Source organism: Callithrix jacchus, chromosome 6 (genome assembly GCF_049354715.1).
Source record: "Callithrix jacchus isolate 240 chromosome 6, calJac240_pri, whole genome shotgun sequence".
Lineage (NCBI taxonomy): Eukaryota > Metazoa > Chordata > Mammalia > Primates > Cebidae > Callithrix > Callithrix jacchus.
Window position 1 is genome coordinate 118,072,050 of NC_133507.1, and position 27,603 is coordinate 118,099,652.

The following is a 27,603-nucleotide window of genomic DNA, read 5'->3' on the forward strand; positions in this document are numbered from 1 at the left end:
GGTACCACATATTTATCTAAGAAATAGTAATTTACGGAATTTCTTCTGAAAATAGGCCCAAAAGAAAATATTACTGTTATTTTAGAAGAAAACTATCTCCAATAGAAAGAATGTATTTTCATCCAAGTATTGTTATTTAAAAAAACGACATAACACTTATTTTTCTAAGTCTCAGTGGAAACACTTCTCTAGGTCTGAAGTTAAAATAAGAGGTTTTAAAAATACATGTTCATTTTGTGATGAAATCCAAATACCTGTGCTTTAAAATGACTGTTTTAAAAAACTCTATCTTGGAAAACAGATAATAATTCAGGTAAGTATTTCTTAGAGTGGACCAAGGAATGCCTATGTCTGAATCACCCAGGTTTCTTGCTGGAAATATGAATTCTGTACTTTAACCCAGAACTACCAAACTGGGGTAAGAGGGTCCCCATTTTTACCCCCTGATTTGGACTGTGGGCTAAAATAGTTTATAAAACCAAGGTTTTAACACAAGAATTTTATTATATTCTATAAGCCTATTCCTTATAAATAAAAAAGGGATTACACATAATCTGTGCCAAGAAAAAAAGTTAATTAGAACAGTAAGTTCATCTTGATTGAAAAAAACATGTATCATTATAATTCATTGTTCTCAGGTAGATGGGAGAAGAAAAGAAATAATAGGATCCTCTCTCTATCTTATATGAGTGTAACCTGAATCAAAACAGACTGAGAAAGGAGACTTGAAACTTGATAATATTTTTAGAGGAAAAACGGGTGCAGTCAAGACAATGAGTTCCATACGGCATCATTGCTGACCATGAGACATGCTGGGAAGGAGAGCTCCTAAAAGTTGTCAATTCAGAGGTAGGCCTTAGTTGTCAGGACTGCACACAGTTCCAAGGACTGAAACACCTGGGAACTACTTTGGAATAAAGATTAAAACACCCCCTTCCAATTAAAAAAATGATGACAATTCAAGATAAGGAGAGAGAAGGCAGAAATTGTGGAGTTGGCATTAATTGTCCCTAGGTGGAGCTATTTCTTTAAACTTTGCTCCAGTGTTTCCTCTTAATATAAACCATAAGTAATTATTAATTAAATATATCTAAAGCTATAAATACTTCGGCATTTAGAAAATATTTTGATAAATGTTTAGCTAAGCAATTTTCCATGCTTAGAAAAGTGCTTAAAGGCTTTACCAAGGAGTAACCACCAAATTGGTGGTAGCTATCTAAGCTGCAGGCAGAAACACAAAGCAGAAGTGAGTGATCTCTACAGTGTGTAGTGGGCAAAGCCAGTTCCATTTCAGGGACAGCAAACACCACAACCTTCCTTTTGGCTGAGAGTGCTTGTGCCTCTGGTAAAGGAACAAGTAAATACAGATGACCAAAATTAGTTAAATGCAAAGAACAGCAAAATGACCAGTGGTGACAACTGCTTTGCATCCATCTTTGTAGATCTTTGCCTGGGTTCATCTACTGAATCCAGGATATAACTGATTTCTTTTTTTCTTCTCATGGGGAAACAGTTGGATAAGGTAGGGAAATCTGGACAGGAAGCATTAAGAGTATCCTGGCAGCCATTTTGAGGCAGCTTTCTTCATATGATATGGGGTGTAAAGGGAGCTAATTATTCCAAAATGCCATTGAAAACCAAGGAAAGAAATTCAAAAGGACAATACTTTTTATTTAGCCTTTAAAAGTTATAACTCAGAATATTAAAGTCGAAACTAGGGAACCCTACTGAGTTTCAGGATCTGAGAAATTGAAAGTTATCATGCAGGGGTACTGGCTGTTGCTATTCCTAGAACTTCACACAAAGATAAAACTATTCCCTGCATTCTCAAAGGAGAGAATAGGTGCAATTCTTCCGTCTATTATAAGCTTTCATGAAATTTTTTCTTAATTTCTAGTCTCCCTCGAATTTTCTAGCTACATTTTCCCATAGAATTTAGGGCTTTGAAATTTTTGTTATTTTGAGAATCCATTCAATTAAGCTTCTATTGAGTTAGGCATAATCAAGCCCTAAGTCATAAAGGAAAAGTATTGAGGATTAAAAATATTTTATGATAAATATTAGTACTCTTTAAGGGCCAAACTCAGCATTGCCTAAGGAAGATTAATCTTTGAACTAAATGGAGTGTTTGTATTTTCTTGACATCAGTCTCCTCAGAAATCCATTTTTTTTCTTTTATTCCTAATGCCTTCTTTCCTCATCTTCTAACATTCCACACACCATCCCTGAATTTACAGACATTGTTATTCGCCAGGGTCTTGAAAGCATAATGTTCTCTGTGGCATGGTCCACTGCTGGAATCACACAGCTCAAGAGCCCTAATACAGGGCAATAAAGTCTCTATGGGATAACACTAAGTCCAACCTGGGGTTAGGGGTGGGGCCAAATAAGGTCAGAAACCCATTAAGTCTTCCTAATTCAATGGAAGAGCCGTCTAAAATACTGGTGTTAAAAAGCCATACATAATCCAAATTATTTTGCTTTGCTTTTTATGGTTCTAAGGGCAAGAGAGATGGAACGTGGTTGGCTCACTCATTCTTCTCCTTTCCTCACTTCTCCAAAATTCTAAGTACCGTGTACCTATCACTGCCTACTCTTGCCTATTCCAGTTTTCATCTTCAACTTCTGCAAAACAAACTATTCCATAATTTGGTCTTGGTACATATAAAGAAGGGAACTGGTTCACTTCAAACAGACATGTTTCAGCTCCCATCTCTTAGAGCTAAATAATCTAAAAGCCCACAGACAGAAAAGAATTGAGATCATGTACAGGCTAAATGTCAGTGACCAGAAAGTAGACAACCTGACAATGGCAATTTCTGAACCTGTCTAAGTCATATCCAGCACAGTTCTATGTGTAGTGCCTTCTCTAACGCTTACTCTTGAATGCTTGCACAAAGGGCCTTGAGATACTACAGAAATTACACTGTGATCTGTAATGGGAAAGAAAAATTATTTTATACTTTCTCATGTCCTATCTATTTACAAATTGCAAGTAAACCATGAATGGATTATTGTATCAGTAAAGTATATCTTTATTTTATCATAATTAAACTTGTATTACAAAGTCAAAAAACAGGGCCAGGGTCAACTGAGCAAAATGAGGAACTGTTAAATGCAGGCAGAACACACAGTCCTCCTCCTCTTCCATCCATCTTGTAATTGCTCATGAAGACATCACTTTTACTGTTTCGTGAGAATAGAGGAAAACAAAGTGAACATGTGGGTAGGTGCTGGCTGCATTTCAATATGCTATTTCCCTCAACCTTTGGAAAATCTAAACAAATACAAATTGTCTTATAATCTACAAATACTTTCAAAATCCAAGGAGCAATGTGGTACGAGGAGATAACAACTTGAATTAGACAGCTACCTCCAGAGTCAGACAGGATGGCTCTGTGGAAACGTTAGATGATTCGTGCATCCAGAGTGGATCTGGAATAACTAAAGAGGATTCAAAGAGAATTAGGAAATCGGAGGATACAGACAGCGTAGATGAAGGGAGACGGAGAATTAAGGCTAGATTTGATTCAAAATCCTATTTATATAGATTTGATCATAATAAACCCAAATCTCAGAGTTTTAAAATGGCATTTCTTATATTCTAGTTATGATTAGCAGTCCAAAGGAAAAAAATAAATATTAAAATTAAGGAATTATGCTTTTTAGTTCCATTTGTGGAAAGGAAGAAAGGACTCCAAAAACCAATGTACCACATCAGTTGAAGTCCTTTATCCAATCTGAACTGACCACTGGTCAGTTAACTGGAAGTAGTAGGCAGGTGTGCCAGAGAGTAGCCTTCTAGTGCCAGGTATTGGGCACACCAAGAGTATCGGTGGCATGTTTTGCAGATATACTGAAGTGCATCAGACAGCCCTATGGATTAATTAAGTGGAGGCTGGTAAAGAAAGCTCCTTTATCAAATTTCAATGATTTCCCTTTCTTTGAAAGATTCACCGGATGTCTTTCAGATACCAGGATGGCAGACAGATGTCTACAGTCTTGCGAACACTGACTGTTTGGCCACCTGTGTGCTTCCTGCCCCCTTCAACACCATGTTCTACAGTTTCAGTCTCACACAAACACTCCTTGCCAAACTTGGACCACAGTTTTTTGGTCACTTTGATGCCCCCATTCATTTCTGTCTGCTTTCCATTTTCATGAAAACACTATTACTCCTTCCTGTCTCCTCTAATAACATTTTGCATCCCTTTCTCTGGCTCTTTCTCCACCTTTACTTTAGTAAGAGTAAAGGGCTGTATCACCTTCTGTACTTGTGCTATTACAGACTCTCTCCTTGGGCAGTCTCAACCCTATCTTCTTGTTTCAACAATAGCCTTTATGTGAATGAAGCAATCTATAATTTTTCTTCTGTCCCCTACCAGTCTCCCGTGCTAGAGTACCATGTTTTCCACTTTTGGGCTTCTCAGACTGCTATACCAAAACCTAAAAATCAGCCTCTCAAAAACTAAATGTTTCGGGTTAACTTCCTAAGCCCACCCTTCCTCCCTTTTTAAAGACATCCCTCTTTAAAAATATTAATGATAACATCTATTGTTCTACTGCTTATCATGTGGCAGATATTATTCTACATGGTTTATGTATGATAAAGTTGTTTAATGTTCACAGCAGTTCCATGGAAAAGATACTATTATATCCCTAATTTTACAGATAAATAAACCAAGACACACAGAGAGCTTGTTTACCATTATATAGATACTAAATGTCAAGGCTAGAATTGGAATTTAGGCAGTCTGGCCCCAGAACTGAACACTTAGCTACTCTGCTGTACCACCTTTCTTCAGCAGATTTTTTTTGTTTTTTAACACAGAGTCTTGCTCTGTTGCCCAGGCTAGAATACAGTGGCAGGATCTCTGCTCACTGCAACCTCTGCCTCCAGGTTCAAGCAATTCTCCTGCCTCAGGCTCCTGAGTAGCAGGGATTACAGGGGCATGCCACCATGCCCGGCTAATTTTTGGATTTTTGGTAAAGACAGGGTTTCACCATGTTGGTCAGGCTAGTCTCGGCTGACCTGACCAGGTGATCAGGTGATCGACCCGCCTTGGCTGCCAAAGCGCTGGGATTACAGGTGTAAGCCACTGCGCCCAGCCTCTTCGCCACATTTCAATCCTTACGGTAGTCTTCAACTCCTGCAGTCCATGTCCTGCCAAGTTCTGCTGATTTTCTTTCTGCAAAGCCTCCCCTTTCAGTTGGCTCCTCCTCCTTGTTCCCCTGTTCTCTTATTACCTCTTACTGATATACTAGTTTTATTGACTGCTAGTTATCCACTAATCAGCTCTTCTCTAGGTCCGCTACACCTGGTTTTCTTTTTTTTTCCAAAGTGAAAATAGCTTTTCATTTTCCTGGATATAAAAATAACATGCTCTGCCATGTGTGGTGACTCATGCCTGTAATCCCAACACTTTGGGAGGCCAAGGCAGGTGGATCACTTGAGCTTGGGAGTTGGAGACCAGCTTGGGCAACATGGCAAAATCCTGCCTCTACAAAAAATATAAAAATTAGTCAGGCACAGTGGTGCACACCTGTAATCTCAGCTACTTGGGAGGCTGAGGCCAGAGGATGGCTTGAGCCTGGGAGGCGGACGTTGCAGCCAGCCCTCCCACCACTGCACTCCAACCTAGGTGGCAGAACCAGACCCTGTCTCAATAAAAAATAATAATAATAATTTTTTTTAAATGTTCATTGTATCATAATCAGAAGACAAAAGCAAATACACAAAAAAGAAACTAAAGGCTGGGCACAGTGGCTCATGCCCGTAATCCCAGCACTTTGAGAGGCTGAGGTGGATGGATTGCTTGAGCTCAGCAGTTAGAGACCAGCCTGGCCAACATGGCAAAACCCCCTCTCTACAAAAAATACAAAAATTAGCCGGGCATGGTAGCAGGCACCTGTAATCCCAGCTACTTGGGAGGCTGAGGCAGGAGAATCACTTGAACTCAGGAAGCAGAGTTTGCAGTGAGTTGAGATCGCACCATTGCACTCCAGCTTGGGCAAGCAGAGTGAACTTCTATCTCAAAAAACAAACAAACAAACAAAAACCTAAATCATAATTTTGTTGTCTCTGCAGTGACAATTGTTGCTAGCATATTGGTACATACGCCATAGATTTTTCTCTCTTTGTGTCATGTACACAGACACATAACTGTAACATTTTAACATTAAAAATTGATATTTATTGCATTTTAATTCTTTCATTGATAATACTAGATATTAGCCATTTTGATAGTTGCCATTCTTTAACACAAATGTATGTTGTTGTATTAGTTTGTATTTTTCTAATTACCAGTAATACTGACTAGTTTTTAACAGCTTTAATGCATTTTGTTTTCTCTCTCTTGTGATCTGACTTTTACTCTATGTTTCCTAATAGTGATCACTTTTTCTTATTGATTTGTATGAGCTCTTTACATACCAAGCATATTAACTATTTGCTTATTATGTATATTAAAGAAAATTTTCCCTAAGTTGTTCTTATTTCAATTTTATGTTAAAGGTTTTTTAGTTGTTGTTTTGTTACATAAATGCTTGTAGTAACATTTGTAGTAAAGATTTGTAGTCATATATACGATTATTTTCCTTTGTTTCTTGCCTTTGGTGTTCTGTGACCAGATTACTGTTTTTAATGCTCAGGTCTGATCATATGACTGTAGAATGATTAGTGGCCTGCAGAGTCTGGAGAGGCCCAAGCTGCTTGGGCTCAAAATCATCAAGTAGATAAGTTTTCTTCCTGGTCAAATCACATTTCGGCTCATTTATGACTCCTTTCTTTCACACGATTAAAAATAAAAGAATCTTTTAGAGACAGGATCTCCCTGGGTTGCTCAGCCTGATCTCAAACTCCTGGGTTCAAGGAATCCTATACCTCAGCCTCCTGAGGAGCTGAGATAGCAGGCCAAGCCAGCAGTTAGCACATTCATAAAATTATACTCTATTCGATACAATCAATTGCTAGTCTGAAAATCTGTCCCATCTTTCATCACTCTTAGAAATTATGAAAAAAAAAAGATTTTAATAGTGACTAGAGAAGGTTATTGTTATGATATTCTTGAAATTACACCTTGGAAATCACATTTTTTAAAACCAGAGACAGAATACACTGGGGCCTTGCTTCAGGATCCCTGTGTGCTGGGAAGAAGGGAAGCCTGGGTTGAATAAAAGATCTCCTAGCACAGCTTAGGATATTCTGCATTAAATGCATTCAAGTGATGTCATTTAAATTATGAATGCTACGTGCATAGGTTCCCCCTTGGTTAGCTGTTACACAGCAAGCTGACAAGTCACCTAAAGTTTACATAGAGCTTTTCCTATCCAGAATTCCCACCCACCTTTGCTCACACTGTTCTTTCTATCTGGAACACTCTCAAATTATCTCTGTCCCTCCTCGACTAAACTACATTAGACTTCCAAGTCTCCATTCAAAACCAATCTCCATTTTTGATTCCCAAGCAAGAAACAGGTCAACACTTGCTTCTTATAGTTTGCAATGCTTTATGACTCTTCTCTTGTGACTCATCATATCTTTGCTTGCTCATGATTGCCTGAGTGCATGTTATCTCCCTACTACACTATAAGTTTCTTAGGAGCAGAGACTGAATCTCATCTTGGAGCACATCTCCAGTACCTAACAGAGAGCACTGGGTAGTCCTTAGTAAATTTGCTGAATAAAGGAATGATCATAATGAATGGCTCAGTGTTACATCATTAAAGCTACTATATAGGGTTTGCTTTAAGAAGGTCTTCACTGGGCACAGTGGTTCACACTTGTAATCCCAGCACTCTGGGAGGCTGAGGCAGGAGGATCACTTGAGGTCAGGAGCTTGAGACCAGCTTGGCCAACATGGAGAAACACCATCTCTACTAATAATACAAAAAAATTAGCCAGGCATGGTGGTGAATGCCTACAATTCCAGCTACTGGGGAGGCTGAGGCAGAACCTGGGAGACAGAGGTTGCAGTGAGCCAAGATCGCGCAATTGTTCTCCTGTGTGACAAGAGCAAAACTTCGTCTCAAAAAAAACAAGAGAAGGTATCTGAGAAGCTCTAAACCCACACTGGGGTTGGAAACAGGCCCACAGTCATTATTAGGCCTTCCTTTGAATTCTCAGTAGCGCTGCCCTATCAGGTCAACATTCACCTCAGTATTAACATCTGGGCCAAGTCAACATCCTAGAGATCTAGTATTTGTTCTGGCACATTCACTAAGGGTAACAAGGACACACAACTGGAGCCTTGGTATCTCTCAGCTGGTACCACCACTCCTGGAGAAAAATAACACAACTCTTTCTCTTTCCTTCCTTCCTTCCTTCCTTCCTTCCTTCCTTCCTTCCTTCCTTCCTTCCTTCCTTCCTTCCTTCTTTCCTTCCTTCCTCCCTCCCTCCCTCCCTTGTCTCCCTCCCTCCCTCCCTCCTTCCCTCCCTCCCTCCTTCCCTCCTTCTGAAAAATACTACTACTCTCTCTCTTTCTTTCTTTTTTTTTTTTTCTGAGATGGAGTCTCACTCTGTTACCCTGGCTGGAGTGCAGTGGCATGATCTTGGCTCACTGCAACCTCTGCCTCCTGGGTTCAAGCAATTATCTGCCTCAGCTCCCGAGTAGCTAGAATTACAGGCACTTGTCACCACCCCCGACTAATTTTTATATTTTTAGTAGAGATGGGATTTCACCACCTTGGCCAGGCTGGTCTTGAACTCCTGAGCTTGTGATCCACCCACCTTGGCTTCCACACGTTTTTTTATGGCATCCAAATCCAGGACAAGGCTGTGTGAGTCAAACTGCTCAGGGTTCCAACTCGCTAAAACATGGTATAATTGGCAGTAGTTGACTTTGCTTAAACAGGAGCTCAGTACAAAGGCATTCAACACAGAGACTAAGAGAGTCATACCTGAATGTTAACATCCGCCCCATTGTTGACTAACAATTCAAGACACAAAGCACCATGAGTGGAGGCAGCAGCAAAATGCAAAGGGGTGAACCCATTATTGTTTGGCTGGTTCACGTTAGCACCGTAGTCAATCAGCTCGTTAACCACAGCATCCTGTCCATTGTAGCAGGCGATGTGAAGCGCAGTATTTCCATAGACATTGATTTCATCAATCTGCAAAAGAGTCCAACACAGGGCGATTAAAGTCACTGGAGCCAGTTTACTCCATTTTCCACAAAAAGCTTAATGGCTGTGGATAAAGGAAATATCCATAAAAATGAGAACACATGGACACAGGGAGGGGAGCACTACACACTGGGGTCTGTTGGGGGGAATAGGGGAGGGACAGCTGGGGGGGGGAGTTGGGGAGGGATAGCTTGGGGAGAAATGCCAGATGTGGGTGAAGGGGAGGAAGGCAGCAAATCACACTGCCACGTGTGTACCTATGCAACTATCTTGCATGTTCTGCACATGTACCCCAAAACCTAAAATGCAATTAAAAAAAAAGAAAAAGAAAAAAGAGAAAGGAAATATCTATCAGCCAATATAATTGTCTTCTTGATAATGCTTGTTGCCCCATGGTAATGAGCAGCAAAAAGTCAATGTGACAAAAAATGAACTGGAGAGAGAGAAGTTTCATCCTGGGGAGAAGTATTTTTCAGCTAACAAAGGGATAAAAGGTGAAGAGCAAAGTTTCTTTCAAAACACCAAAAGAGAAGTAAATCAGGGGAGTACAGAAAAAGCCCCAAACTCTAGGGTTGAGGCACAGTAAAACTAAAGAAATGGTAAGAGGTGGCAGGGGGGGTGCCTCTGGAGCCTAAACATGGAAGGTGGGTCAGAACCCACTCGTGGTTTTGCTTTGGAGTCCGACAAATCACAGGTTGCATTTTAGTCGCAGAGGAGTGGTGCCCTCACGAGGTGTGTTTAGTCCATGGCTCCCTATTGCTTTATGAGACCTGCCCTGGGTGCTGGGTTTCATCATCACAGTCATATAGGAACTTGGTTTTCCTTTCCTGGGGGACAGGATGTTCCAACCTCACCACTGCTCCTGTTCTACTAGAGGAAGGAGAATGGGGCAGTCTGACTTCTCCAGTTCAACAGTAGACATTGCTGCGGTTTGTCTCTGCCATTTATTCATTCATTTCTGCTTCAAGTCATGACTTAAAAGGCTATACTCAGAAGGTGGGATGCGGAACCTTAGCTAGTCTTTAAAAACAACCAGTTAATATATATGACATAGACTCTACATGTCTATATATTTATCTATGTTGATATAGAAAGTTATTCAGTTTCCAGTTTTCCTCTGCTTAGTGTATGCCCCACTGCCCTTCATCAGTTGCCCACAGAAACTCAAAAAGATGGGATGCTAGAAAACAACTTCCCTGCCCTTGAATTAAAGAGCAAACAGGATTTAACTTTAGAATAACAGAAATCCCACAAATACACAAGGCATTCAGCGGGGCATTCATTATAGCTCACCTCCACCCCTAGATTCAGGAGGTGCTTGACAACATTGATCTGTCCATTGGAGGCCGCGGCATGCAGAGGGGTGTAACCCTTCTTATCCTTACAGGTCACTTCTGCACCATGGTTAATGAGCAACGCTACAACATCCAGGTGACCTTTACAAACAAAGGCAGCAGAAGACATTGTTAACCTTTATAGGAAAATTTGCTGATTCATTTCACCTAAATTATCACTGTTAGCTTTTATTGCCACCAGTCTTTTGCTGAGTTATTTGTAAAAAGCTGATTCATGGCAACTATTCAACAAATGTTTGCTGAGTATCCGCTATGGTCAGGCATAATGTAAATGCTGTGGGAGGAAAAAACATGATTCATACGTGAGCCTTCTCTTCAAGGAGATCTAGGTGACGCCTGTTACCATGCTAATGAATAATGGTGAGGTTTTGCCAAGACATAAGCAGAGAGCCTTAGAAAAGTTATGTTAAAATGAAAGCAATGCCTTTGAAAACAATTGCCATTCCTCACTGAAAAGTTTAACAATGACAATTCAGTTTGGGAAAACCGATGAAAGAAAAAAAATCAATTAATGAGAATGACCCCAGATTACTGTTTAATCATATAAAATTACTGCTGCTTAATGGTATTTTGACCCACAAAAATGACAATTTCACATGGCTTAACTTAAAAGTATCCTCATGAATTAGAAGCCAAACAGAAAATGCTCCTAGTTTTAGCTCCTGTTGGCATTTTTTTCTATGATCTTTTACTCTGTCCCATAATTGACTATACATAGAAGGATAAGCCTGGATAACATGGTGAAACCCCATTTCTACAAAATACAAAACTTAGTTGGGTGTGGTGGCACATGCCTGTAGTCCCAGCTGCTCAGGTGGCTAAGGCACAAGAATCGCTTAAACCCAGGAAGTGGAGGCTACAGTGAGCTGAGATCACACCACTGCACTCCAGCCTGGGCAACAGAGCGAGACCCTGTCTCAAAACAAACAAAAAAAAATGATTAACATATTTGACCTTTATTTTGGGACTGAAGATTTTTCGATGCTTCAGGATCATTGCTCTAAACGTGGCTGAAAATTGAAGGGTAGAAGACAAGCACTGACTCCAGGACTTTGTGTGTGTTGGGGTGGGGAAAGTATTGGCTTGTTTTATTAAAATTTCTCTCTTTTCTCCCCAAGACTTGTATATAGAAAAATATGTTTTCCATTATTAGTGGTGCTACCTTAAGCTATTTGCCCTGGTTTTGCCTATTATTCCTGTTTGTATCCTGATAAAACACAAAACAATGATTTGATTCCTGTAAAGTCACTTATCCAAATGCTTTAGCTGTATATACATCAGCAAAGAATAAGCTTAGAACCTCACATTCTTTGAATCCTATCCACACTAGCTTAGTTTGTGTTCAGCCTATACAGCTGTCTCCCACAGTCACTGGCTCCAGTCCTGCAGGTGCCACACAGTCATTTCATATGCTTCAACCAACTTGAAAATCCATGTCAACTTTTTTTAAAAACACACTAATGCAGGGCTGGGCGCAATGGCTCACGCCTGTAATCCCAGCACTTTGGGAGGCCCAGGTGAGTGGATCACGAAGTTAGAAGTTCAAGACCAGCCTGAGTGAAACCCTATCTCTACTAAAAATACAAAAATTAGCTGGGTGTGGTGGTGCACACCTGTAATCCCAGCTACTTGGGAGGCTGAGGCAGGAGAATTGCTTGAACCCGAGAGGTGGACGTTGCAGTGAGCCGAGATCATGCCACTGCACTCCAGCCTGGGTGACAGAGCAAGACTCTGTCTCAAAAAAAAAAAAAAAAAAAAAAAAAAAAAGCTAATGCTTGTAAAAGTTTACAGTTCTGGTTTTTTAAACCCAAGGATTCATTCAGACCCATCTTTAGCCACATAATTTGTTTCCTCCCTGCTTCATCCTACTTTCTTTTTCCCTACAATAAAGGTTAATTTTCAAAGTGATGATAAAAGGCATGTATGCTTGTTTAAAAGGATTCAGAGGCTGGGTGCGGTGGCTCATGCCTGTAAACCCAGCACTTTGGGAGGTTGAGGTGGGTGGATCACAAGGTCAGGAGTTTAAGACCAGCTTGGCTAATATGGTGAAACCTTGTCTCTACTAAAAATACAAAAATTAGCTGGGCATGGTGGCAGGTGCCTGCAGTCCCAGCTACTCAGGAGGCTGAGGCAGAAGAATTGCTTGAACCCAGGAGGCAGAGATTGAAGTGAGCTGAGATCACACCACTGCACTCCAGCCTGGGCAACAGAGTGAGATTATGTCTCAAAAAAAAAAAAAAAAGATTCAGAAAGGCAAAAAGGTATAAAAACCAAAATCATCCACAATCATAAATCCCTAGAGACAATCAATTAAAATATTAGCATTTATTTTCCAGGTTTATTACTGAACAGATTTTTAAATGAAAATGAGGATACTATTTATACTGCTTTGTAATATGCTCTCACTTAACATATCACAGAATCTTCCTATGCTAATAAATACTCATGGACTCATCACTCTAGTTACTGCAAAGTATCCCCTTGTGTGGATCTTCCAGAATTTACTAAAACAATCTCCTGTGGATGGGCATTCAGATTGTTTACAACTTGGTGCTGATAGAATCCTGTCTACTTTTCTAATGGCAGGATGTTCTCCAATTAGAAATACAAAGGAAATATCTTAGTTCTTCATTTCCCACAAGTCTACACTTAGAATAAACTCTGTGAGATCTATCATTTGTCAGTGGGATTTGTCAACAAAAGCAAAGAGGAAAAACATAGTAATGTGACCTCTGGCAAGCGGGCAGAAATGAGGACTGCAGCCTTCAGTGTTGTCATCATTGGACTATCAGGATAATCCTCAGTGCCCGTGGTGCCCTCCTCCTATAAAATAGCCAGAGGTTTGTCTTTTCTTCCTTCCTTCTTGTTTCCTTCAAAAATATTTATAAATAAAAAGACAAATGGAACTTCTGTCCTTGCTTTCCTAGCCAGTCTTTTTTCTTTTTAAAACACCTTGTTTTACTGCCATGACAAGTTAAAATAAGCACAATCTGTGCAGCTTTCAAATCCAGACTGAAGCACATTCAAAGAGGCCCAGGCCATGATTCATTCCTCCTCTTCCTTGTAGGGTAAATAAATACCTGACAAAGCAACCGCCCGAGTGGAGCACACCAAGCATGCCAGTAAAATGAACCAAATCTTCATTCAATTGCAACCCAACCCTGAAAAGAAGTCAGACTGGAGAAAACCTACATTGTCAACAAGAGATCCATGGCTTTAGTTAAGGTTATCTGCACTTTGCTTTCCATGCATGGAACCCTTACCCATATATGCCGCCCAGTGCAGAGCACGCCGGTCCTTCTTGTCAAACGCATTGATATTTGCTCCTTTGGCCAAGAGTAAATTGACCATCTGAAAGACAACCAACCATGAAATCAAGCATACATTCTATAATGGTGAGGCCTCTTCACTGCCTGCAGGTGACCAAATTAACATCAAATCTAAAGGCAGGTTAGAGATCTGGAGTTCTGACAAAGTATAAATATGATGTCAGAGCAGGACCTGTGTCGTGTGTCAGAGGAAAAGACTGAAGTGACAGCCTCCTTCTTCAATTCATTGTGGCTCTAAAGTTAAGAATGATATACTTGCTGAAGGTTTGGTGTACAAATATTTTCATCATATTCTTTAAAATCTGAGCAAGAAGATCAGTTTCCATTTGTGGCTGAAAGGGTCTGGAGGGAGCATTCCGGTTCTGAATGATAAAAATACCCACCTCCACATGGCCGTTCAAAGCTGCATGGTGCAAGGCTGTGCGCCCCCCTCGGTCGGAGACATTGACACTGCTCAGCAGGGGAATGATCACTTCTGCACATTTGACAGCCTTGTTGGCTGCTGCCACATGAAGAGGGGTCTGCCAGTTCTTATCCCTTGCATTGACATCAGCTGAGTGCTTAATCAAAACCTGTACTGCTTCCTACAACAAAAGCAGAGTTTGCAGAGGTCACTGACAGACGTTCAACCAATACTTACTGGTGTAAGATGCTTCACCAAACCCTGGAACTATGGAGAGAAAGGCTCCCTGACCTTACAGGATGGTTCCAGACAAGCCAGGTAATATTTAATAAATATCAAAAGAGTGGCACAGATTAAGACAGAATCACTTTACCTTTCCTTGTCAAGCCAAGAGCCCCGGCACATCTCTAATCATTATTAGAAGGTTTATGACCTTCTAAGTATGTGATGTCCTTATAACATAGAAGGCACTCTCAGGCCAAATGAGAACACCCATGTGCAAGTGTGCATACCAGGGTAAAATATCCGTAGACCAAATGCCTCAGACATTCTTGAATCAGTTTATAAATCTTTGGTTCTCTCTGCCAACATCTTAACCCTCAGCCTCGTGTGAATAAGTGGTCAAGATGGGAAGTAACATCTATGTTGCCATCTCAACTTAAAGCTATGAGTTGTCTCCATCTTTTCCCAATGTTTTCCACGTTATGTGGGTTACTTCTTTTGCCATTGTTGAGTTCCTTTACCTTCATTCAGTCTCCCACCTTTTTGCTTCTATTGGCCCAGTCAGCTCTCTAGCCTCTTGATCTATGACTTTCAACCCTGTCTTTGAAATGGAATCATCCAAGCAGCTCTTAGAAACACAGAAGCCAAGCATGGGCAACATAACAAAACCTCGTCTCTTCCAAACGAACAAAAACCAACAAACATATATAGATGCAAAAGTAATTGTATTACTTTTAATAGCAAAAACCACAGTTACTTTTGCATCAACTGGGAGTGGTGTTGCAGGCCTCTAATTCCTAGCTACTCAGAAGGCTGAGGTGGGAGAATCACTTGAGCTCAGCAGTTCAACGTGATCACAACGAGCTGTGATCACAATACTGCACTGGGCAACAGTGCAAGACCCTGTCTCAGAAAAAAAAAACACACACACAGTAGTTTAAGATGATTATGGAATTAAATTCATAGACATTTGGAATATTTGAAATGTAGAAGGCCTTAGGGTTCATCTGGGCTGACCCCTTCATTTCATAGGCAGCTTTATCTTATAGGCAAGATGACGGAAGTCTAGGGTAACAGCCTGGATGACTTATGGGCTCATTCATTTTCTAACAGGCCATTTTCTACTGGGCTTACTTGGTAAGTAGTACCAGTCAAGCATCCTGATATAAACAGATTCAAAAGTTAATTCTCCTTAGTTATTTACATTTGTAAATCCTAAAGTTTTAGTCTGCTACACTGGCTTAATACATGTAATAGAAATTTAATATTTTGGCAAAAACAAAGCTTTGATTAAAAACAGATAATTTCCTTTTTAAAAACTACATTTCTCTTTCAAAAGTTCTAGGCTTGGAAGCTCTTTAACCTGGTTTTGCAAAGGATTAATTTGATAGCCATTTAAGGAATTAATATTTTTTTTTAATTAAAGAAGTCTACCTTCTCCTATATCACATGTTGGCTAAAAATTAACATCCAGAAATATACAAGGTAAAAAAAAACTAGGGCCGGGCACAGTGCCTCAAGCCTGTAATCCCAGCACTTTGGGAGGCCAAGGCGGGTGGATCACGAGGTCAACAGATCTAGACCATCCTGGTCAACATGGTGAAACCCCGTCTCTACTAAAAATATACAAAAAATTAGCTAGGCATGGTGGTGCATGCCTGTAATCCCAGCTACTCAGGAGGCTGAGACAGGGGAATTGCCTGAACCCAGGAGGCGGAGGTTGCGGTAAGCCGAGATCGCGTCATTGCACTCCAGCCTGGGTAACAGGAGCGAAACTCCGTCTCAAAAAAACAAAAAAACTAATGTTGGGGAAGAGAAGCCGAACACTTCCTGAATCAAGAAAAGATTCTTTTTATCTTTTAAAGATTTTTTTTTCATTGACTTTTATTTTAAGTTCTGGGGTACATGTGCAGAATGTGCAGTATACATAAACATGTGCCATGGTGGTTTGCTGCACAGATTAACTTATCACCTAGGTATTAAGCCCAGCATCCATTATCTATTCTTCCTGGTGCTCTACCTCTTCTCTCCCCACCGAAACGCCCCAGTGTGTGTTGTTTCTTCTCATGCATCATGTGTCCCTGTGTTCTCATTGTTCAGCTCCCACTTGCAAGTGAGGATGTGCAGTGTTTAGTTTTCTGGTCCTGACTTAGTTTGCTGAGAATAATGGCTTCCAGACCCTGGAAAGGACATAATCTCATTCCTTTTAATGGCTGCATAGTATTCCATGGTATACATGTACCACATTTTCTTTATTCAGTCTATCGCTGATGGACATGTGGGCTGATTCTATGTCTTTGCTATTGTGAATAGTGTTGCAATGAACATAGACATGCATGTATCTTTACAATAGAATGATTTATAATTGGATTGCTGGGTCAAATGGTATTTCTGCTTCAACATCTTTGAGAAGTTGCCACATCGTTTTCCACAATGGCTGAACGAATTCATTCCTGCCAACAGAGTAAAAGTGCTCCTTTTTCTCCGCAACTTAATCAGCATATCTTGTTTCTTGACTTTCTAGTAACTGCCATTCTGACTGGTGTAAGATGGTATCTCATTGTGGTTTTGATTTGCATTTCTCTAATGACCAGTGATGTTGAGCCTTTTTTCATGTTTGTTGGCTGCATGAATGTCTTCTTTTGAGAAGTATCTGTTCATGTACTTTGCCCACTTTTTAAAGGGCTTCTTTTTTTTCTTGGTGAATTTGTTTAAGTTCCTGTAGACTCTGGATATTAGACATTTGTCAGATGGATAGATTGCAAAAATTGTCTCCCATTCTGTAGGTTGCTTGTTCACACTGATGACAGTTTATTTTTTTGTGCAGAAGCTCTTTGGTTTAATCATATCCCATTTGTCAATTTTTGTTTTTGTTGCAATTGCTTTTGGTGTTTCCGTCATGAAATTTTTGCCCATGCCTGTGTCCTCAATGGTATTGCCTACATTTTATTCAGAGTTGTTATGGTTTTGAGTTTTACATTTAAGTCTTTAATCCATCAAGAAAACATTCTTTAACAGTGCTTATCAAACTATGTGTGGTAAAGAACCGTTTTTAAAAAATAGTTATTATTTCAAGTCCATCACTTTTGAGCTAATAGTTTTGTACAATACAATAAAAAGCAATTAGTAGAATAAAATTAAAAAGATACAAATTATAAATGTAATTATTTTATTATTAAAGTTAAGGGGCATGAAATTATCAAATTGCGCTAAAAATTTCTGACCAACTAACCTTTTCGCAGCAGATAAGATAAAAGCTCACAGGACCAGCCCCAGTGTGCAGGCACTCTGTGAATCATGCTCCTTCAAAGCCTTTGTTTCTTTTTTTTTTTTTTTATTTGAGACAGAGTCACACTCTTTCACCCAGACTAGAGTGCAGTGGTGCCAACCTGGCTCACTGCAACCTCTGCCTCCCAGGTTCAAGCGATTCTCCTGCCTCAGCCTCCCAAGTAGCTGGAATTACAAGAACACACCACCACACCCAGCTAAATTTTTTTTTTTTTTTTGAGATGGAGTTTTGCTCTTTACCCAGGCTGGTGTGCAATGGCGCGATCCCGGCTCACCGCAACCTCCGCCTCCTGAGTTCAGGCAATTCTCCTGCCTCAGCCTCCTGAGTAGCTGGGATTACAGGCACGCGCCACCATGCTCAGCTAATTTTTTGTATCTTTAGTAGAGATGGGGTTTCACCATGTTGACCAGGATGGTCTCAATCTCTTGACCTCGTGATCCACCCGACTCGGCCTCCCAAAGTGCTGGGAATTTTTTGTATTTTTAGTAGAGACAGGGTTTCACCCATGTTGGTCAGGCTGGTTTTGAACTCCTGACCTCAAGGGTTCCGCCTGCCTTGGCCTCCCAAAGTGCTGGGATCACAGGTGTGTGCCACTGTGCCTGACCCTTTATTTCTTTCATAATGAGCAAACACCAGTGAGGATTCTGGTGTTTCCCCTGAATGGAGGCATCAGCCCAGTTAACAGTCTGTTTTAGGACTGTAGGCCTTGTTGGATGATACCCTGTAGCAGGTCATCCTATATAAGATGCAAAAATACTACAAGGGAGTAGCTGTCATATAGGAGGGAACTGGACATGGCATTTGCAAGTCAGTCAATCTCTACTTTTTACAGCTCCTTTTTAACAAAAGGCCACTTCAACTTTGTAACACGAAATAGAAACAAACACTGTGGCACACAGAAAAGATGAGAACAGGAGGCATGTATCTTAGAAACTATCATCCTTAATATTTGTTTCTTTACTCTCAAATATGCATTGCCTTTCAGTGGACATAAATTACTCATGGAAAAGTAACTGTTTATGACCACGCATAGTCCCTGCAGGCATAAGCAGTGTCAAGTTTCATAAATTACAAGTTGCTTTAGATAAGGGTCTAAATGTTATACAACTTTTTGTACTCTCCACAAAGCCTGGCAGGTGCTTTGCACATAGTGTATATTCAATACATTTGGGTAAAATAAATACATTGCTGTAATCATCAGCAAACTCTGTTAGTAATAATCTAAGTGTTAACAGGACATTACTGTGGGCTGATGTCCCTGAGGCCACACTCCAGTCCGGAAGGCTTTGCTACATTACTGTAATCATTTGGGGCCTTTATGTCAATTGTAGTGATTTCATGTTCTGTAAGAATTGTATAAATTGATGTCCAACCAATTTGCTCAATTAGAGTGTTCTTCTAAAACTACCAAGCACCAAACAAAACTCACCCATTATTTTAATTATTATTAGAACACAATTATTCTAAGAACTAGGAGTGCAAAGGCAGTTCGCTGGAGACTTTGGGATATGAAAAAATTCTAAGCAAAATATTTAAGAAATGATGACTTTAACCATTAGGAAGGGCAGACACTAAAGTATTACCAGTGTCTAATCTCAGATCTCAAAGTGTGGCATATAGACGACATGTATCAGAATCTTCCTTTGAACAGGCAAATTTCTGGGCCTAACCATAGACTTCATTCAGAATCACTAGGGGTGAGGTTTTAGAACAGGTACTTTTTTTTTTTTTTCTTTTGAGACAGAGTATCCCTCTGTCTCCAGGCTGGAGTGCAGTAGCACGATCTCAGCTCACCACAACCTCCGCCTCCTGGGTTCAAACGATTCTCCTGCCTCAGCCTCCCAAGTAGCTAGGACTGCAGGTGAGCACCACCATGCCCAGCTAATTTTTGTATTTTTAGTAGAGACGTGGTTTCACCATGTTAGCCAGGATGGTTTCAATCTCTTGACCTCGTAATCCTCCTGCCTCAGCCTCCCAAAGTGCTAGGATTATAGGTGTGAGCCACAGTGCCCGGCCAAACGGGTACTTTTAACAAGCACCCCAGATAATTTAAATGCACTAAAGCTGGGTACCTCTTGTCTACATTCTAATAGATTATAAATAAAATGCTTACTTTCTTCCTATTTGAGGCATGACCTATGTTCTATACATGAACAACTTTTTATAATCAGGAAGATAATTTAAAGAAAGCAATAACATTCTACTCTTCTATATAATCTTTCCAATTCTCCTATCTACTAGTATTCAGCCCACAATAATGATAATGTTTTTTAAAGGAAAAGGGAAAACATAAGTTTTTACAATTTCAACTATAAAATAAAAGGCTTATCCTGCTCAGCTCTGGGAAAGATCTGTATACCAGTTGGATCTTCTGTCTGCACAAAAGCCAAAAATAGATGCGCTTTATTGGCTAGAACAGGCTCCATAAGGGTGCTAACGGGAGTTGAAGAAAGCAGTACAGAACGGTGGTTAAGTAGGCAGCTTCTCTAGTCACACTTTCCTCCACTTTCTGGCTGCGACATCGACATCGTTGGCTCCCTACTAACTTTCTGAAATTACATTTCCTAAATTAGTATTGCTAATAGCATCCATCTCGAAGGGTGGATCAGAGGTTAAAAGAGAATAATACACAGAATGTCCTTAGCATACTGCCTAGCACACAGTAAGTGTTTAATGAATGCTCGTAACTACAAGTACATGGACACAGTGTCCTCACTCCTACACTCAAAAGACAAGATACCACTATTTTTAACTTTTCTAACCAAAAGACAGTCTCTAGAATGGGGAATTGAAAAGTTCAGCAATTCTACTTTGAGGCTCCTCTCAACTGGTTATAGCAGAAAGGGCACCTGGGATGGGTTACCCACGTTTGGACATAGGCCACAGCGGTCTGCATGCCTGGTGATCTCCCCAAGTACCATCTACTAAAACTAAAAGCCACACTTTGTACACCCTTCGGGCCCTCTGTAGCACACTTAACAATGCCTTCTACCAACTGGGCTTCCATAAATGTGCGTTAGACTTTCTGGGTTTGTGTATATTTCATTCCTTTCCCCTACAGTTGCTCTTTTCCAGAAAGAAAAGCAAGAATAAACTGAACACAGGAAACAATATGAAATAGGCTTCACAAGAACACCTCAGAATATTCCCACTGGCAGTCCCAAATCTTGCTTATCTATGTTAGCTAGCAAAAATGTTTCCCTAATATTTTAGTAAGAACCTCTCTTCACTTCTTCACAGCCTAGGGAGTACATAAGAAAAACAGGAGGATTAGTCCAGAGAAGCCTTTAGGGAGCCAATAAGGAGACAGTGCTGCTTGGCTCCAAGCTGTTTCCAACCTGGGAATCCCAGATGTGCCAAACTTGGGGAGCAGGTCAAGGGTAGGAAAGAGTCATAGGATTGAATCTAGAAGGGAACACACAAGACAGCCTGGTCAGCATCAAATAAGTCTTCAAGATTTATCTCTAGAGTTGTTATGTTTTGGAAGATTTTCAAAGATTATTTCTTGATCTACTTCTTGTCTATGGTGGACATAATGTCAGGTATGGATTAATGTTTAATCAATATTATGATCTGGCACTCTTATTGCTAAAACCTAGGAAATGAACTTAGCAATGCATATTATTTTTCCAGACACAGAAATCTGAACATAAATCTTGGCTGGATGAAAAGAAGGCTTCAAAATTTTGACTTACACTGATATCTGTGGTGTATGCAATTGTGAAACTAGCCCTGATTTTGCAGGTTTCAGTGACTTAGTTGGCTTTTAGTGTACACATTCCCATAAACATGCTTCAATTCTGTTTACACTGCATGCATAAAAGATGATTACCATCAGTATTCTGGTATGGTATATACCAGTTCTATCTTACCAGTTGTACACAGGAAATTATTATAGCTTAAATTGAAAATCCAATCTTTAATGGATCACTCAAAAAAAATCTTTTCTTTTTTTTCTTTTGAGTGATCCATTAAAGATCCATCTTGAGGCAAGATGCTAGAAATACAATGGCAAGCAATAGGCATGGCACACATTTCAAGGAGCTTACTGTCTAGAAGATCTTTTTAATTAAAATAGAATAACAATTTCTATGGTAGTTTTGCATTGTGCCAAGTTAGCCAAGTTGATCTACATTTCCCAGAATTCCTTTTTCTGTAGTACTCCCTTTAGGGTTGGCCACAAGAGCTATCTGATGAGTTTCGGAAGGCATAAGTGAAACTGCAGCCTGACTGGTACGTTGTTGGGCACCAGGTAGTGTTGCAGCTTGCACACGATGTCACTAATAGGCTGGATCACCACACTGGCAAGGGGCAGTACCCAGCTTGATGCTTCTTCAGATCCTGTGGCATCTTCTTCGATTTCTCCAATTCTTGGGCCAGGTGTATGAGCAGCAACTTCTGCAAGTTACCCATGTCCATGATGTTGGAGGCAGTGCTAAACAGACCTCGGTTCCAGTTTGTCCTTGTTCTCCCCTATTTCATATCCAGCTTTTCACTGTAGACTCTGCTGACCTACAGTGACTTCAGGGCCTCACAGAATCCAAGGTGATAGCTTACATAGACCACAGCAGCTTATACACGTGTGTAAGATCTAATTCCTATAATAAATATCTTACTCTGTATCTCTCATGGTGGTTCTGCTTCCCTGATTAAACCCCAAACCCTGAGAGATCAATTACCTATATTTTATAAGCAATTAGGCTCGAGAACAGACAGAACAGAGTTTATAAACTTTTCAATGAAGAAATGGTTTTAAACACATGGCCATGTAATATCAGTGTTTACCAATCTAAGGAAGAGACACGTGCCAGCTCTCAGCCGAAACCATATATCCATCTTGATAAGTGCTAACAGTTAAATTCCAAAATACCAGTCCAAACCTTCTCTTTTCTTCCCCTCAAATCTACTTTCTTTTCCCCAAGTATTAGCTACGAGAGGCATAAAATAATGGCAATAGGACCAAATTCCAAAGAAGAAGGAAATCTGAATTTAGGACTTTCGCAGCACAGCAACGTACCTGGAGTTAAGATGTCTTCTCCACCGTCAACTCTAACAGTGGTTACAGAGACTCCAATTTTCATAAGAAACTGTTCAACTTGCTGTGACAGATATTAATATGAAGACATTCTCTTTCATGAGCTCATATATGAACCAATAATTTAAAATTCAGGATTTGTTTGCATTTAATTCCTACCTAGCAAGGGATTCTTTTTTCCTCCCTGCAAACCTACAGAGGGAGTAGGTTACTTAGAGAAGCAACAAATGCCTTTCTCAGAGAGGAAGGTCCGTCTATCATTAGGCTGACTGGATTCAAACACACTTAAGACACTTACAGAGACTGGTTGTTGACAGAAGATGGATGTTTTGAGGATTGAAGTCTTTGCAGCTAGTTGAGCTAACAAAGGTAGAGATCACTTGGGAAAGGTCACAGAGTACTGAAATCATCTTTTTTATGTCTTTCTTTTCCATTAGACTACACACTTTCTAAGGGGAGAGGCCATGAATCTTAGTTTTCTTTGTAGCTCCATCAGCTACAAAGAAAAGGTACCTGGCGTATAGGAAATGCATACTAAATTATTTTCCCAACTAAAAAGACCCAGTTCTTGTTAAAGAGGAAACAAATCCATACATATTTTTAAAGAGACACTTAAATTTACTAAAGACCAAGTGGTCTTAAAAGGCCAGGAAATACTCCCCTATGAAGGAGTTGGTCTCATGAAGCTGGTCATACCCGCTCAGTCAGCTCACTGCACTCATTTTCCCAGACAAAACAGAAATAATATATGGAACCAGGAGGAGATTCCAAATTCTCCAGGGTCTGGGCCAGGCCATTTAGGATTATTTACCTCTCTCATTCCATGTGGGAATTTTGGAAAGAGAACATAACCAACCCCTTTTTAAAACTACTAAAATCACAAAGTGCAGCAAGAAAAACTGTAACTACTGAGCTGTCATCTACCAAGTATATTTTGAAATTTCCAGATAGTTGCCAAAGAGGAAAAGCTGAACCAATAATAGCCAAAGATACCTGCAACTTCTGTATATTCATTCTCAGCAAGATTTTTTGTTCCTAGGTGTACCTGGAGAACACCACCTTCTCCAGTAGCAGAGGAGAAGCTTCACTTGGTAAACTCAGCTATGGAGGCCAGTCATCCAGCACCAAGTGCATCCAAGGTTAGAACCTCTTGTATCCCTATGGTGGGCATCTCCTCTGACCAGGCATCAAGACTGACATTCACCAGGGTTCCCTGCTACCCTGCCTTCACATTGGTCATCTCATTCTTTATGCTTCCCCCGAGCAACCTGATACATTTACCACAGTTTGATGATCATCCCTCCCTGTCCCTGAGTGGTAGACTTGTATAAATAATAATAAATAACCTATTAGTCATCTTCACTCGAATTTCCAGCATTTAACAACAAATTATTTCTTGAATGCCTAGAATGTGCTGGGCTTGGGATACATCCAGGAACAAAGCACAGACCCCTGCCCTCATGGAGCTCCCACTCCGAGGACATGTTTGCTGAACTCAGCATTCTCAAACAGAACCCCCCAGCCTCCTGGCTCCTGCTCCACTGCTCTGTGCCTCTTCTGTTAACAGCATCACCATTAACCTACCAGCTTCTTTGACATCTCAACCCTCCTAGGTACCAAATCCTACCAGGGTTACCTCTAATGAGCTCTCAAATCAGGGACTCAGCTTTATGCCCTCATCCCAGCTGCTTCAAGCCTCTTTTGGTCTCTTATTGGTCCTCCTCGCCAAGGTCCCTTCTGCTCAGCCTATTCACACACTGGCACCACAAAGGTTCTCTGAAACAGAGATCTGAGCCTATCACTCCCCTCCTGTGACCATTCTCCATTGCTCAGAGGATTCCAAGCCCTCTGCCATCTGGCCCAGCCTCCACTATCACACTTACCTTCCACTGCATCCTGAGTTCCAGTCATACCTCACTGAGGACCCCCGATTCACTCACTTCCCTGCCTCAGCCCTCCCTGCTTCTCCTGGCCAGTTAAGTCCTTACACATCCTTTAAGGACCAGCTCAACTGACATCTCTTCTTGGAAGATTTCCTCTACTCAAGCAGGCAGTTAGTTGCTTCCTCCTGCAAGTCAATGATGACATTGTACTGATCTGCTTTCTGCCTTGCCTCCTCCCCAGGCTGAGAACTCACTGAAGTCCAGGATCATGCTGTGCATGTTGAACTACCTCAGACACTCCCCAGCTCCACTCAGCACCATGTCTGGTATGTAGGAGATGTTCAAATAAACAGCTGTTCATTTTGGGTAACCCCTTACATTAAAGGTAAAAGGTTTTGCTTACCAGTAAGGATTCTTAATTCACTAGCAAGAATTTTCCTTTTTCTAGGCATAGTAGGTATTAGATTAAATGTGGTAATCACTCACTTCACTTCTGGAAGCAACAGCCCGGTGCAGTGGGGTCAGCCACATGTTGTCCTTGGCATTTACACGAGCTCCTGGAATCAAATAGCACAAGTTAGAGGCATGCTGGAGTCAAGGGAAATCCTGCTGATGTTAAGTCAAATGCTGTATCTTGCTCTCATTTGCCTAACATAACCACCACCTCTTCTTTTTTTTGTATTATCATGTTCTGACAAGATTTAGAGCTGAGGGGACCAGCAGAAATCTGCTTTACCTAAAAATTTGAGACTAGCCAGATATTTTGGCAAAAAGAAGCCAGTTTCCATGAGGCTTTTGGACAGATAGGACATGAGGCCTATAAATTGCTCACTAATTTCTCAAGCTATGGGGTAGGCAGACAGGCTCAAGCATGAGCCAAAACCAGCTCACACTCAGAGGTGTGCCCATGCTCAGCTCTATGAAACCGTGCCATCATGATGGAACAGAAGCTCCCTGCAAATGAATTCACAGAAAGCAGAGTTTGCCCGCCTTCCATGACACCCTCACCATTCTCCATGAGCACCGGCCCACCAAGTCTATGTCTAAACAGCTAAGACATTGATATAAGCTTCCTTTTAGGGAAGTCCTTTTAGGGGGATCAGGGTTTTGATTAGTCCTCTGGTCAGAGATGGGATGTTTTATAAAAGGGCTACAAAAGGAAAAGATGAGAATATAAGTATGATATCCTTATAGAAGCAGTAGAGAAGTCAGTTCTAACCTTAGGATGATGAGGAAGGAAGCTCATGAGGAAGGAGAGTGGAGACATGAATCAAAGAAACTAGAAAGTAAAGCAGAGGAAAGGAAACACAGAGGTGGTGCCTCAGGACAAGGGCTCAGAAAGTGAGTCAAGGGGAAGCAGGGGCTGACTAACCTCCATGAGGCCAAGGCCAGCTGATGGCTGGAAAATAGAAACTTAAAAAAAAAAAGGCAGTAGACTTTCATGTGTAAAAATGAGCTAGAGGTTTAGTTTAAGGCACTGGCTAAGAGGAAATAACAAATCATAGAACTTACACTATTTTTTTCTTTAACTGAAGAAGAACAAATGCCATCAACAGCATTAATCATAGAAAACAAGAGCATAATCCCTAAAACAAAGAGAGGCAGAATGCCTCCCCTCCAACCTCCATTTTTATTTCATTGGTTTCAGATGGGGTCAGGTACAAGGGTTATGGTACTATGCTGTCAAGGTTGACAGCCACTGATGAATTGTTGCTTAATTTATCCAGGTCAAAATTATTTAAATCCTAATTCCATTAGCACCAGCTTGCCTGAAGGAATTCAAGCTCCTGATGTCAGTAAGGACAATAAAGTCAGTTTAGGTGTACAAAATCATTAGGCATCTCTGGCCTCAGTAACAGGAAGCTGTGGGCTAAACGCTCTGGCATGAAATGAATGTGGGTTTGGAAGGACAGCGGGATTCATGGTCAGAAGATGTAGATTTGAGTTCTGATTTCAGCACCTGCTGGCCCAATGACGAAGAGCCACTAATCTGAACAATGAGGCTAACAACAACAGTATTAATACTTCTCCACCCACTTCACCTAGGGAGAATTAAGTGAATAGGAAAGTGCTTTGTAAACTGCAAAGCACTAGAAAAATATTAGTGGTTCTTATTTTCAAATCACCTCTAATGTGTCATTCACCTCTAAAATCTATGACTCAGATTTTCAAAGAGAGTGAAAGGCATGACCCTTGCCCTACAAAGAAAGAGACCAAATATGGGACTGAAAAACACAGAGAACCATCACCTAGAGACTGCACAAACACAAATCCTTTTAAGAGCAAGAGAGACTCAAGTGCTAGAGAATGCTAGAAAGAAGAAGACCCAGATGTGATTAAGAACAGTAAAACTGGTGAATTTTAAAACAGATTTACCACTACCAAAGCCAAATTTTAGGTTTCTTCTTCTAAATCTTAGCTCCAACACCCTGTCGGTGATGGTCACAAAGTCTGCCTTTCTAGTTCAGAAACAAAGCATTTATCCCTTCAGATCTTCCAACACTCTGGATTCAAACCTTTTAAAATTACTCACCTTTCTGTCAGGACTTTCCTTGAATCACAAATACATAATTTATGACCACATTGTGTGGTAGATTTGACCACACTGTGTTTCTATCTAGTAAGCCAAGTGTATGTTTGTTTCTTATTTGGGGGCTGTTTCTTTGGCACCCGTGCCACAAACATCACTCAGACCTTATGCAGTCCTAGAGATCTGGAACTACTTTTATTATAGTCTTTGGCAGAGTAAATTTTGTGCTTTAAATTTTTTGTAAATTCAAAAAATGAATGCAAGAAGAAACCCAAATAGCAAGACACATATGGAAAGTTACTTCTCAAAATTCATCAGGGAGAAGCAAATGAAAGCAGCATTAACATACCATTTCACATCCATCAAATTGGTAAAAATGATAAAGTGTGACAATGCCAAGATTTAGCAAGGGTATGGAGCAACAGGAAAACTTA

General features: G+C 40.5%; 1 protein-coding gene across 12 annotated transcripts in view; it reads right to left on the reverse strand.

The window, feature by feature from the left end:
- The window catches only part of ANKRD44 (ankyrin repeat domain 44), a 340,075-nt gene that overhangs the window by 135,933 nt on the left and 176,539 nt on the right, over positions 1-27,603 (reverse strand). For all 12 annotated transcript variants that reach the window (XM_078328068.1, XM_035305206.3, XM_078328070.1 and 9 more), the window contains exons 4-8: positions 25,126-25,196; positions 14,191-14,391; positions 13,742-13,829; positions 10,417-10,559; positions 8,899-9,111 (exon numbers count right to left, since the gene is read on the reverse strand). In XM_078328068.1, the coding sequence (XP_078184194.1) occupies positions 8,899-9,111; positions 10,417-10,559; positions 13,742-13,829; positions 14,191-14,391; positions 25,126-25,196 (716 nt within the window). The remainder of the gene's footprint in view (positions 1-8,898; positions 9,112-10,416; positions 10,560-13,741; positions 13,830-14,190; positions 14,392-25,125; positions 25,197-27,603) is intronic.